The sequence below is a fragment of the Eurypyga helias genome, unplaced genomic scaffold, assembly GCF_000690775.1.
Source record: "Eurypyga helias isolate BGI_N326 unplaced genomic scaffold, ASM69077v1 scaffold21834, whole genome shotgun sequence".
Taxonomy (NCBI): Eukaryota; Metazoa; Chordata; class Aves; order Eurypygiformes; family Eurypygidae; genus Eurypyga; species Eurypyga helias.
The window spans coordinates 10567-24539 of record NW_010247171.1 but is presented as its reverse complement, the minus strand read 5'-3'; the positions used below and the strand labels follow the sequence as shown (position 1 = coordinate 24539).

The following is a 13973-nucleotide window of genomic DNA, read 5'->3' as shown; positions in this document are numbered from 1 at the left end:
TCAGCAGGATGAGAGTGGGTTAAGTGGAAGAATCATCCAGACCCAGTCTTCATCCTAGAAAAACTGGTTCAAAAGCCCACAGAGAATTAGTGCAGCAGGATCTTTGAAAAAAAAATAACCACCTAGACTCTGTAACTTTCCTCAACATACTCACTCCATATTTCCACAGATACGGAGTATGACACAGCCCACTAATGCACTAGCTGTTAGTTGCTGCTATTTGGTATGCTACACGAGTGAAAAGCTGGAGACTACACTTCAAATATGTTGTGTACTACACTGACTTGGTGACATATTAAAGACTTTGAGAGTGAAAATGTAAATCCTTTTTTTCTATCTGATAAACATGAACAACTACAGGTTCTTAAATCTCTTTTATGTCAACATAACACCGCCTAGAGTGGGAAATAAAAGTTATGAGCAACTCATTGTATCTGAATCTCGGAGACAGAAGATGTCTGTGGTGTGAATATGTGCCCCTGCAGCTGGCAAGTGAAACAAATTTTATTCAATTTAATTATGAACTGTATATTGTAATGAGGCTGGAATTATTCACAGTAATTCACTTTTAAAAGCAGTACAGAAGAACACTAAAAATGCCACAAGAATTCCAGAGAATATGCAATACCTCAAAGTTTCCCAGAAGGCTAAGACTTGTTACTGGTGGAGCGCTGGAACTCAGAAACGGTTTCCCATGGCCCTCCGGATCACTGTCTCTGTTTATACATTGTTGTGGGCTAGTAAAGACAGAATAAATATAAAGGATAAACACATTTGCTCTTGTCTTCTGGGTATAAACAGCTCTAGAAAGACACATTTACCTACTGTATTACAAAATGTTGCCCTACAGAAGTAACAGTTGAGCACTGACTGCTAATAAATACTTTAGCAAAACATTTTCTAGCTAACTGAAATAAATACATGTTTTACATTCCAAAGGATAGAGACAAAAATTTAGGTTGTTCATTAACTCCATTAGCAGGAGCCAAAGTGTCAGATTATTTTCTCTTACACGCAGGTGTGTTTGTGTCATATTCTGAGGTTTCCAACGTCAAGCTACCATACAAAAAGTTGTTTATGTTGAGTGTATTAATGTATTAAAAGGGACCGACCATGACTTTTTGAAGTTCTCTGGACAAAACATTTAACCCGTTCAACACTAAGAAAGCATAACACAAAAATAACACTGCTTTGAAGAAGAATAAACTATTAGTATCTTTTCTGTTTGAAAATTCTGTTTGAAAATTGTAAGTGTATCTTACATTCAAGTGCACCTACCCCTGCACGGGACAGTCCGTGCCAGCAGCAGCTCTCGTACCACGGTTATGTCCCAGAGCCGTGCTCACCTGCAGTCCCTGGGGCAACTCGGCTGCCAAGCCTTATTCCAAAATAAGGATTCTTTTGAACGGCACCCGTGTTGAGAATTCTCTTTGCCAACATACTTTGTTGTTGCATAGAGGTATGTGTACACATCATGTCTCCCCAAAATTTCATAATGTTTCTGGTAACTAAAGCATACCTCCTTGCAGACAGACATTTCAACTGCAGCAGTGATGAATCCAGATCAAAGCACCCAGACTGTGTTTTTCTTTGAGGAACCTCAAGAGGGAAAGAAGATGCTAATTTGAAAACTATACCTCTAGGAAGGCCAATTTTGCCAAGTAAGCACAAGAATTGTCATGACATTACAAAATTATAAAAACAGAGCAGAAGAGAGCCATTCCTGTACATTCTAGACTTAGAAAAATCTAGAAAATTCCAAAATGACAAGACTATAAATCCTGATTAACAGGAAGTACTTAAATACAGACTCATTCAGGAGGCTGACGTCTCTTTGGAACGGTACAGAACATTACTAATGAATGGGCTGTAACAATTTCCATCCAAGTTCCCTGAAAATATGACAGCCTTTACAAGCACTGAAGAATAAAACATACCATGTGTTGATTGCACAACATCACCACTTTGGTAGTTTTCACTGGGGCTGCCTTTTTCTTTAAAACTCTCAACTACCTACCAGGAACTGTAACACTTCCCCAGTGTCTTTGTCTTATCACGGCAGCTTTGTAGCACTTAGTCATTCAATGACATCCCTGACTGCTGAGGAATATAAGGTACAAACTGTTCACAGAAACAAAAGCTTTGGAATAATAGGCAATCAGGTATTAATAACTCACACAGAAAACTCTTAAATGACAAAACATGCTAGCTTACACTTAAAACACTAATCTTCAAAACGCTTTCTTTTGTGCTCTAAAATAGCACTGAAGCTGGTTTTTTTCCCCACACAATTTTCTAATGTCACCTTTTGTTAATCTTGATAGGATCTCAACAACTACCTCTTCAATATTTTCTCTTCCAGAATTATTGCTCAACTTCATTTGAGAGTTAACTCTCAAATTTCCACTTGCAAGTCTATTCGCTCTGACACTGAACGCAAACACACACACTTCACCTAGGTGATTTCTCAAATTTTCTACCAAGCACGGATATGAAAAGAACAAAACACTTCATTTCTCATTTAAAAGTGAAGTTACAATTTCAACAATAACTTACAGGACTTGAAAGCAGAGGCAATCCAGTTCTGGGATGAAAAGCCTTGGTTGAAGTTCCATCCAAGGATCGAAAATTATGTTTCCGCCATATATTTGTGTGTTTTAGAGATGGTGCTTTCTGTCAGCAAAAAAACCTTACTCAAGATCTCAACGGGACATCTCAACGGGACATTCCAACGGCCTATCAGGGTAACACACTGCCGTAACAGAGAGGACTTCCGAATCAGGTGGTTCAGAATATGCCGTCCACACAGGCATATTACCATATATTCAGAATAAACCCCCCTTGGGCCAATATACAATCACACAGGCTGCTCACTGAAGATCACATACCATATTCAGACACTGGGAGGTTTAGAAAAAGACAGGATGCCTAACTGCTATGGAAACTGTCGTTCATAACGCTATCACCATGAGCAGAACAGAAGAGTGCTCTTCTCGACGTTAAACGTGCTATTAAGAAGGTACAGGGGAGGTGCTGCCAGCCAAACGCTGCTTCAGACCACCAAGACGACAGCAACGTGCTGCTTCCCACAAAGTCAGACCTCCTCCTGTCAGTCCCTGGCAGATACAGGGTACCAGCTACGCAACCAAGAGCAACCATAGGACAGATCTTTTCCTCTACGTATTTACCTGTACGTCTGGGTTCTTCAGCCGCTCACACTTAACGACGCCATCCTCTGCAGGTTTCTTCTGAGAGCTGCTTTGGCAATCAAGGCCTATTGGGTCTTCATTCTCATCATGTGCAGTTTTTGCTTTATCTTGTTTGGTTTTGGTTTTGAAACTGTCGTGCTCTTTATTTAAATAATTTTCAATACTAATAAGCTGAGTATTTTGCTCATAAATATTTGGGGGTTTTGAGTCTTTATCTGAACACTTGAGCTCATTTTTGTGCAAAGAGTCAGATACCTGCATCACAGTTGCTTTTTTTGTACCTTCAAGTATTCTGCATTTATCTATCTGTAAATTGTTAAAACTGTCCGTGCCGTTGTTCTCGCTAACAACTGTTCTTTCTTTAAGTTTATTTGTGCAAATCTGTTCATCAACGCTGCCAAAATTTGAACATGCTTTAATTCTATGGGCTATCTGGTCTTTCTGTGCATAACCAGAATGTACCATTTCCAATTTATCTGGCAATTCCGATTTATTTTCCTTAGTACATGATGATGATGTGTGACTGTTGGTAAATGCATGGGAAGTTTTATTGGAAGTCTGATGAAATGCATTTCGGACAGCTTCACCGGGTTTCGCTAAAACCAATTTTCTTCTTGCCTGGAGTTTCAGAGGAGCCTTCAGTTCTCCATCGAACCTAGAAGGACTAATAGGTGTGTCAGGTGCCTTCGTCCTTGATTTACTGCTGTCTTCTAACAAAGAAAAACTTGATTTAGCCAAAGAAACAGAAGACGGTTCCTTGCCTTTCTTCAGCAAATTTTCATCTTCGTATGTACTTCGGAAAATTTTTGAAGAAACTGGGTTCGTCTCATGACCTTTGAACGGACGCCCAGTAACATGAGAAGTAGCTGGATCACAATGAATCAAGTGTTGGGCAATCCTTGCTATCACCTCCTGCCGCTCCTGGAGCAGAGAATCAATGAGGGGATTACTCTCTCCTGCCGATGGACGGCCACAGTGGTTCACTGGAACACGGGCATCGAGCAGCGGCACCTCTGGAATCACTCTAGTTTTGCCTTCACCATCTTCTTGCATTGCATTGTCCAAGCTGGCAATGGAAGCAGGGGAGGTCTCCTTGCCTTTCCTCGGCACGTTTTCATCTTCGAAAGTACTCCGAAAAGCTTTCGGTGTAGCCGAGCTGTTTTCATGCACGTTGAACGGACGTCCAGCAACAACTGGTGAAGTAGCTGGATCACAGTGAATCAAGTGCTGAGCAATCCTTGCAATGACTTCTTGTCGCTCTTGAAGTAAAGAGCCTATCAAAGGATTGGTTTCTCCTGTGGGCTGGTGAGAGCAACGACCGCTCGAAACACGGGAATCAACTAGAGAAAAGGATTTAAAAGTTCTGACAGGTGTTTCATGAGCTTGTGTCTTGTCTCCTCTATCATTATAGCACTGAACTTTAGACTGCGATGCTCCAAAGTCAGATCCAACTCCAGTAGATGGATAAAGTTTTAAATTTCTGACAGATGTTGTAAATTCAGGTGTCTTTTTTCCATTAAGTAGGCCTTCGGGTGTCACCGTCCACGTCTGTTTCCCACAGAAGCGCTGCGGACTGGAGGTACCGCATTGCTGTGCTGCACTGGAATCACCATGCTGATGTAACTTACGCTCTTGCATTCGCTTTTCGTAAAAGCTAAGGTTGGTGTGAATACTACAGGTCAGAACTGGGTAGTTCGACTGTCGGGGCAAGGACTGGACGCTGACTCTCAAGGCCACGTTGTGCGAAACGTTAGGAACAGGAAAGACATGCTCAGTTGGTGTCTGGGAGAACGTCCACTGCAAGTCCACATCTGCAGCGCTCACCCTGAAACCATACAGAAGGACATTTACAGAAATATCTAAACGACGAATCTTTAATTATCTGCTTCATAACGCAAATGCCTACGAAAAAGCACTAGAGATACCAGCAACTGCTGTACTTCGCAAAGCGTATGAATCCTATACAACTGCCAAAGTCCTGGGCCAACAATGTGGCACCTTCTGAGAGGAAACAGGAGGGAAGAATGAGTTTAAGGCAAGTTGCAACCACCCGCGAGGAGCATACAAGGTTTTCCCCATCCCAGACCCACCTGTACAGAATGTTTCGGGGAACAGCACCATGTGAAACGCTCAGCCACGCGCTCAACTGGGAGAAGAAAACGAAGGAGCGAACAGCCAGTAACAGGGTCTTCTCTTCAATAAATCGATCTCCACTCCTAAAATGTGTTCAGAGAAACATAAGGATGTTGGTAGGAATATACACAGGGAACTATCAGAACTAGAACGTGACATTTTCAGATCTTCATTCTGATGGCGAAACACAGCTGAATCAAGCCGAAACTCCTCAAACACTTCGAAGATCACAGAGCCTGGTTTGGTTTTATCCACATAATTTATATAATTTAACACAACAAAGAACATATAAAAATGACCATTTTCAGCTAGGAGCATTCCACACACTGCGCTGCGCGACAGGCACTGCAGAACGTATGACTACAGGAAGACTACGATTAAAAGATGTTTAGGTTTAACTGGTAAACAGTGCTTTTAGATTAGTCCTTGTGGCAAAGGCCAGTTCAAAACCACTAACCATTTACTTTAAGGACTTTAATAAGACCAGATCCTGGCAACTACCAGCTAATCCTAATATCCGACTTACTGTCGAGGAACTGGCTCCAAAATCCACCTTTCTAACAGCAATGCATCTTGCTTGATTGCTGGATCATTTAAATCATTGCCCTCGGTGGTGGGCCCTTCATCACTATAGCAACAGTCTGGAAGTAGCATCACTTCTACCATGATTGGAATATTGTTCTTCCACAGTAGCATAACCTCAGATCTGGTTCGCCTGGCTTGACGACACTGAGGGAAAGAAAAAAGGTCAACATATGCAAGCCAGAAAAATACTAGCCAGATTTAAATCTACTCTAAGTACATGTTCCAAAGTACTGTAAAAGGGTAAGGGTCAAATTCTGTAAACTAGGTTTCACCAAATCAGAAATAAGACTCCAGAGCTATTCAATTAACAAATCATTTATGGTTGCCATTTCAGCAGCCTCTGTAGAAAATTCTGAGATAAATAAATTATTACTTGAGAGGTGGGATGCTCCAACCTTACACCCAAACAGACTAGCTAGATTTTATGTGCTCGTGTTTTTTGGATCACTAACTTTTCAAGGATACTTGGAAAAGCAGAAAGTTAGGCAAGTCAGCCTACATTTTCTCAAAAAAAAGAAAAAAAACCCACCCAACCCCAAACCAAGAATGCTAAGTATAGCACTCTCCATTTGCATAATAAAGACTCAAATAGGTACTGCATTCAGGTAGTCGTGCAGAATTTCATGTTCAAGGATAAAAGGCTTAATGATCTCTCATTTTAAGGACAGATCTATTATTAGTACAATACTGAATTACATACTGGTTTAAACATGGGACTGACAGAAAGCAATTGTTATTCATGCTTAACTGTGAATTTACCGTGGGGGTTCTCAGCCGACTTCAACTGTGGCAGCAAGGCTGCAGGCCACAACGCTCAAAGTGAAGGGGTACCCTCATACCTGAGCCAGTTTGTCGCTGCATTCATGCTTAGTTGTTGGCGGCTGACTGGACTGTGCCGGCGGGCAATGAAAGCCCTCTGTTCTGCCCTTGATCGAATACTCGGGTGTCCGACCTTCGGTGATCAACAAGGCCAAGGAGACCAGGAACTCCTCAGCTTCATACTCAAAGTACTCATCCAAAGTATCTGTCATTTCAAAAAGACAAAAAATAATGACATCTGCTGTATAACGAGCTTTCAAGTGTTGGCTGTCCCCAAGGTTTGTTACACTTAACATGAAAGCTATGGGAAAGGGATCTTTGCATCAGTCTGGCCGCACTCCCCAGAAGGCCCAAGTTACTGTACCACCACAAAATGTCTTTCCTCATCTCATACCATTGTCATTCCAGGCAGAGCAAGTTGGAAATACCCTAAAGGAAGCTTCATGCAGCAACTGGTCAACGCACCAAATTTCAGTGGTGCTGAGAAACAACCGTTTGTGCTGTGAACCACAGCTGGATCACAGCTTCTCTACCAGCAAAAAGTTCCCTGGGCTCCAGTGGGAGAGGACTGATGGCAGTAGGACTTGGCATCATTAGTATCATGTGACCGACAGAAAAAGAAGCCGCAATACATCATAAAATACATTAAAAACTGACTAAGAAAAAAATAGAAAGATTTACTTGTAATAGAAAAAGTGGGACACAATGTTCTATAAGGTTTTTTGTACTGCGAGTCCCTCCTGCTGAGAGCAAGGCTTACTTGCGAGGTCCATTTTTAGTTACCATTAACACACAGACAAGGTTCTCAAGGACCACACAGAGTATTCATTGTTTTCTACCTGGTCAGTCTAAACTTACGCAAAGAACTAAAACTCAGCAAGTCTCTGCAGACAAAGCAGCAGCTGGCATTGCTTTTCATGAATTGCCCTGGCAGAGGTAGGATGCACCAGCCTCCTCATTTTAAGGTGTTTTGCAGAGCACCCTTCTCCTCCTCCTCCTCCCTCATCACGAGGATGTCACACATCATTCAAACAGATTCAAGTACAACCAGATCGTGTCATTCCTCTCTCTCTCTGCTTGGAAACGCTCAAGTTTCGAAAGGATTTTGTTACTCAAGAGCTTACAGAAAAACCTCTTTCCTGAGAAAGCTAAAACACGTTCACTTCAAAGTCTATTTTAGGAGCAGCAAAGAAAAGCAGGTGGAGGCAAGGCTGCCAGCAGTTCTTGACCTTTATTTTTATGCTTTGGGGGAACAAAAGCACATGACATCTTCACAATTTTAGCTTAAATGTCCTATGTTATCCACCAAAACAAAACTGCCACGGGGACAGAGTTAATTTTGATTCATGTCTTGTCTACCATACATAAAATACTTTGCCACTTGGGTAAATAAAAGGCATTCAGAAGGTTTTTTTGCCTTCACTCCCTAAAGCAGAGAACTTGGCAAGCATGGCAAGGCAGACTTGAGAGATCCATACAAGAAGGGATGCATGAAACAAAAGCTCCAGTTAAATGTGCAATTACCTGCATATGCAAATTGCAGAGTGTGCAAAACTAGATTTTGCATGCACCTATTTGCCTAGCCCAGGCTTGTACTCCACAGACCCCAGGGCTTACAGCCTGTTTTGAGGGATTGACACAAGGTAAACAAGAAAAGTCAGCCCACTGCCAGGGAACTTGGTTCACTGCACAGGAGTCCTCATCTCTATCGACCCTGTTTTTCCCCCTGTTTAAAGGAATGCACTTAGACAGCTGCTTTGGGTGGCAGGGATGGGCCCTCTTCCTGCAGGGCACCCCCATCTGTCCATGACACACGCGGTCAGAGTTAGGGCACTCCCGACCCGCGCCGTGCGTGCCACATCTGCACGCACACATCTGTGAAAAGGTGCCAGGCACTGGTCTGCCACAACCAGCACGAGCCCTGTGGCTCCATCCTTGGGGGGAGTCGAGAAGGGGCTCTCCTGACACAGCTACCTGTGCTAGCTGCCTGCCTCCCGCCCTGCGGAGCGCCCCGACCAGGAAGGGTGCGCAGGCCCAGGAAGAACAGGGTGCTGCCAGGACAATTCATCCGGCCACTGCCTGCCCTCGGGCAGAAGAAAAGCCAGAGGATAGATGAATTACCCCAGAGAACCCCATACGGCACATGAGCGATACGTTAACTCATGCCAGATGATTTAAAGTGGTCATTCATCTGACGGATGGCAGAAAATTACTAATAAAGGGTGCGTGAAACATTAAAGGCATGGTAAATAACAGAGGAGACAAGACACTTAGTGATATGAGTCACCTACAAAATTAGGCACCTGCAATTAATTTTTTTCAGCTGAAAATCTGATGAACAACAGGCAAGTCATACTTCAGGATATGGGATTTGGAAAGAGTCTGAAAAGGATTTGGGTATTACAACTGACCAAAAAAAAAAAAATTGCAGCATTATCTTACTGCTAACACAAGCATCATGCTCATCTTTATGTCCAAAGGCCATAGAAATGTTAAGAAAGCCACAGCAGGAAGGATCACTACTGTGGTATTTTTCCTACTCGGACACACAAGTCTCAAAAAAATCTAGACAGTGCTCAGCAGGAGTGACATTAATTTAAATAAGGATTGCCTCATGCTTAGCAGACTAAACGAAGGGGGAATTCATCCTTAAGAGAATGTATAAGAGGAATTCTGTTTAGTTAAAATACGTAAAAATATTAGTGGTTTTAAAGAAAAAATTAAAAAGCTTGATCAAGATCTGCACGTGCTTCTGCAGACAGAACCTCTCTGAAACACCTCCTTACTGTAACAGAAACATGCACAGCAAGATGTGATACTTGAAAACATACACTAGAGAATTTTAAATGGCAAGTAACAGTAAAAGAGACATGGCCTTTAATTCATATTAGCAGCTTACCATGGGAAGACAGCACACCTTCTAGTATTTGACTCTCTTTTTTGGGTTGTGGTTTTTTTTGTTTGTTTGTTTGTTTGGTTGGTTTGTTTGTTTTTTTTAAAGAATCCATCTAATGTTCTGGATGTGTCACAAATCCCATGGCCTGAGTGCTTCTGCTCAGCTGGTCAGATCCAGGTAAAAAGCCCACACCCCTTTGGCATTCCAAAAAACCTTTTACCAAAGCTTATATTGTATACTAAAAAAGCTCAGTACCTTCACAGATATGCATTACAAAATGTCACAGCAAGACAATTTAAGCGTGTCCAAATGCAAGATCCAGTGAATCTAGTAAATAAGCAACATCTGGTGAATAAAGCCAGGTAAATAAGGCTGAAATAACCAAGATCCAGAATACAGACACGATATTACTGTATGGAAACAGATAAAACTTACTTTTACATTCCATTTGCAAACACTGTCCTGCACAGCCCTACTGTTCAGAAGCAACTGGTTTCTTGCCTTAAGGATGGAAGAGGACACCCAACCAGCTAGAGAAACATACTTGTTTTGCTATAAAAGTTACAAAAAAACGATGATGTTTCAAAATAAAAACTGCATCTCCTTCAAGGATGGTAAACAGCAAGTACTGCACTAGGAAATGCTACTGTTTTCATAAGAGCATTACAAAGACACGGCCAACACTTGAAAATCATGTCAGAGTAAAAAAACAGGCATTTGAACGGGACTTAAAAAAAAGAAAGCATGAATAGCAATGGATATTGAGAAATATGTTTTCCTACAAAGTTCATACGGCGTATTGACTTTTTTTAGCTCTACAGGATTTCTATAGCATTTAGCAACTTCTAAGAGTTTTCATAGAGGAAAAAGCCCTATAAATAGAGGAGCCTGGTAATTGTTCCTATACAACAGACACAGATGATGCAAGTTGATGTAATTGAGGACAAGGGTGAAGAGACATTTACAGAAACAGCAAACTCAGTGTTCAGTTAAAAAAAGTCTCACTGTGTGTGTGCTGCAACTGTTTGTGTGTGAATCAGCCCTGAAGACACACATCATATATTGTGCATAGAATAGCCTCAATCCTATAATCTGACTATACAATTATGATGATTATTCTGCTTCATCCCTCGCAACGGAACATGCAAGCACAGAGCGTAAAATATGCATCCCAGCAGCGTCTGGGTTTTATTCCCCTTGAAGTTCCTTTAGGAGGAAAAAAAAGAGAAAAATATAAATTTAGACTGAGGCTACTGCACATCAACCAAAACACACAATAAGCCAGAACTGAAACCTGGAGGCACATCTTTTTGTCTTCCTTAGCCAACCTCAACTGATTTTCTACAACTTCTGGACAAACAGAAAAGCCTGCTTAACCAGAGATGTCATCAAAAATGACAGCCTTCAAATCCTTGTCCTCCCTCACCCATATGTGCACAATCACTGGAGCACTGGAATAAAGAACAAGAACTCAACACACACACCCCGAAAAGTTTAATTGGCTCACATCCCAAATCATCATGGAAGTTTGGTACGTGGTACCAGGGAGTCAGGAATCCACTTAACTGCAACCCAAGGACTCTCCCAAAACTTCAGTTCACCCAGTTGTGCCCAGCTGACCCCGCTCCCAGCTTAGGTCGTGCTTGTGTGGACCAATTCCCTTCCCCTTCCTACTGCAGTTTTCTGCAGTAATTACAGAAAGCGTTTTCCTGAGAGATGTGTATTGGAAGAGCATTTAATCTGTTTTCTAGGCTCAGACCGGGAACGCAGACACTGGGTATGACGGGATGCCTCGTGCCCCAGGGACCCCCAGAGGATACTGTCCTGCCTGGGGGGCAGCAAACGGCCCCAGCAGAGCTGCCCTGTGCCCTCCTCCCATCACAACCAGGCAGTGCTGCAGCTGCAATCTCTTAGTCCATGCTTATTTTATTGTCCCAGCATCTCTCTCACTGCACTGGACACCAAAATATTTACCAAGCTCGTCCTCCTCAGAAGAGCTCATTTTGGTAAAGCACCTTTCTTCAAAGACAAATTTGCTCAACTATCCATTAGTCCTGACCTCCACCGATTCGGAGGGCTACTTAGTGAGAACTAATAATTTCCTTTAAATATGCCCTACATGGCAGGAGAGCTGGGTACACTGGGGGAAGAGCGACTGCACTGACGGCTTTTGGAACCTGTCACCTCCCAGCAAAGGCATCGCTCTGCATTTCAAAAAATCAGAGCAAAAGCTCTCCGGCCCTTCCCCCAACAGTCAACTCTGAGTAAGTTTTATTATCTCACTATTCCAAGAAGCAGGTTCAAGGTAGGTCCATATTTTAGGAGTAAGGCAGGGATTCAAGAAACTACTGTAAAGGAAATGAAACACAGTGTAAACATTTGACTAACAGCTTCTCTTCTGGAATTAGAAACACCTACGGATGCTTCGGTTAACTAATTCCACGTTGTGCTTCACTTCAAAAGAAAGTTGTCCTTGAACCCCCCCAGACTGATGATGCTCTGAACCGGCAGTCATATTGTGTCTCCTTGTTACAAACCCGTAGTTATATCTCAAGTCACACGCTTCAAAAGCCTTGCAGTATTGAGAGTTTATTGAAGCTATCGAGTCATGAGATGGTCTACGGGCTTCAAGAAACAAGCTACTTGCTATGTTCACTTAAATTCAAGCCAATGCAAAGAACTGGTTGCTCACCTTACCTTAGGAATACTCCCATTACAGATTTATTTCTCCCCATACTGACTCCTGTCTTAGATTCTTGGGGCTGAAGATCTTTGAGCTCCGGGACAGCCGGTATAAAACATGAGGAGAGTAGCACAGTACCTCATCTTACTCTTGCCGTCTCATTTTTTCCAGGCTACCACCCTGAGCCACTACCTGGCTATCCAGGCAGTTCAGCTGTAGGCAAGAACTGGCAGCATGGGAACTCTTCATTAGGACTGATGTACCCCTGCTATTCAAAGAAAATAGAGTATAAGCTATAAAAATTGCTGGATCTACTTAGTTTTGTGTAGGAGAATTGAAAGAAATTCACCTGCTTTTGTGTTGTTATGCCAGCTTGTAATGAGAAAAACAAAGCGAAGCACACACAAGGGGGGGTTTTAAAAATCAAGACACAGCTACACAGCAGCCAGGGACGTTACTCCAGAGCAATAAAAATCAATCAGTACCAATCAGTGCCATCAGCTCCGCTCCGGACTGCGGCGCTGCCTCAACCCCCCCCGGTACGTGTGTGTCACTGCCCATGTACCGCACACATCTGCTGGCTGCCTCTCGCAGCATCCAGACCTAATCTCCAGGCAGCTCTACTAAAAATAAAGTTACCAAAGAGAGACTGGTCTTAAAATCAGGTTGGGGAAAAAGAATAATCAAACCCCACAACCAACAAAAACCAGCAGGCACAAATCACATTTTACCAAAGCTTTTTTAGGTTCAAACAGCTTAACAACAGGGGTTTATTTCAGTACTTAAATTCATTTAAAGCTTAAATTTCCTGCAGTAATCTCAAACTACTGCTCTTTGAGAGTGTAAAATGCAGACTGTTAAACTGATCTGGGTGTTCCCATCTTGCTTCCTGCGTTTTGGCTGACGTCCTATTTTGCCATCACCATGCTGCTTACTGAGTCACTTCTCTTCCAACTGTAGCTTTCTATTTTTACCTAAGCAACAACGGTTTAACCTGTTTCTTTTGATTTTATGGCATTAAACCAAATTCACATCCAATATTCACATTTCCATCAGGGAAAACTGGTTTTATTTTCTCTTAACCGGACAAAGAAAAGGACGACTTAAGAACAAACTGCGTAAGCTGAATTGTTTCTTGCCCCACAAGGCAATCACAAATTGTGACGTAGGTCAATCATTAGGATTTCACCGTCTGTATATAGTAGAAGGAAAGCAATACCTGAAAATGGGAAGTTTCAGGCCCGTTTCAAACCTCCATTCATGCCAAGTTGCAACGGAACTCATATGTTCTAAAATACAGCTGTTCCCCGTACCCTGACATGGGTAAATAAGTGCTGAAGTGTCAGCGCAAAGCTGTAAGAGTTTAGCATTTTAAATATAGAGCAGTTGGAGGAACAGGACAAACTCCCTAGTCTACAGAACAGGTTGCAGGAGATGCTGCTCGTACTGACATGCTGTAACAGCCCAGGTACGAGGGCAGAGAGGACTTGCCTCAGCTGATGCCCTTACTTAAGCACACATCAATCTCTCTTTTCCTTTACATTACGGTTTCCTAGACTGTGATTTTTGGTAAATGTGACTACACAAAAATCTCGGAAGTTATATCATAATGAAACAAACACACCTAATAGGAAGAGACTTAAGTACT

General features: G+C 42.3%; 1 protein-coding gene across 2 annotated transcripts in view; it reads right to left on the bottom strand.

The window, feature by feature from the left end:
- FAM214A (family with sequence similarity 214, member A) overlaps positions 1–6948 on the bottom strand; it is a 10454-nt gene extending 3506 nt beyond the window's left edge. Inside the window, exons 1-7 of one of the 2 annotated variants that reach the window (XM_010150658.1) lie at positions 6767–6948; positions 5869–6071; positions 5300–5425; positions 3185–5034; positions 2557–2666; positions 1520–1599; positions 629–737 (exon numbers count right to left, since the gene is read on the bottom strand). In XM_010150658.1, coding sequence (XP_010148960.1) covers positions 629–737; positions 1520–1599; positions 2557–2666; positions 3185–5034; positions 5300–5425; positions 5869–6038 — 2445 coding nt within the window. In that variant the 5' untranslated portion in view covers positions 6039–6071; positions 6767–6948. Of the gene's footprint in view, positions 1–628; positions 738–1519; positions 1600–2556; positions 2674–3184; positions 5035–5299; positions 5426–5868; positions 6072–6766 lie in introns of both variants that reach the window. The other variant, XM_010150659.1, reaches the window with a different exon arrangement.
- Positions 6949–13973: the final 7025 nt, after the last annotated feature.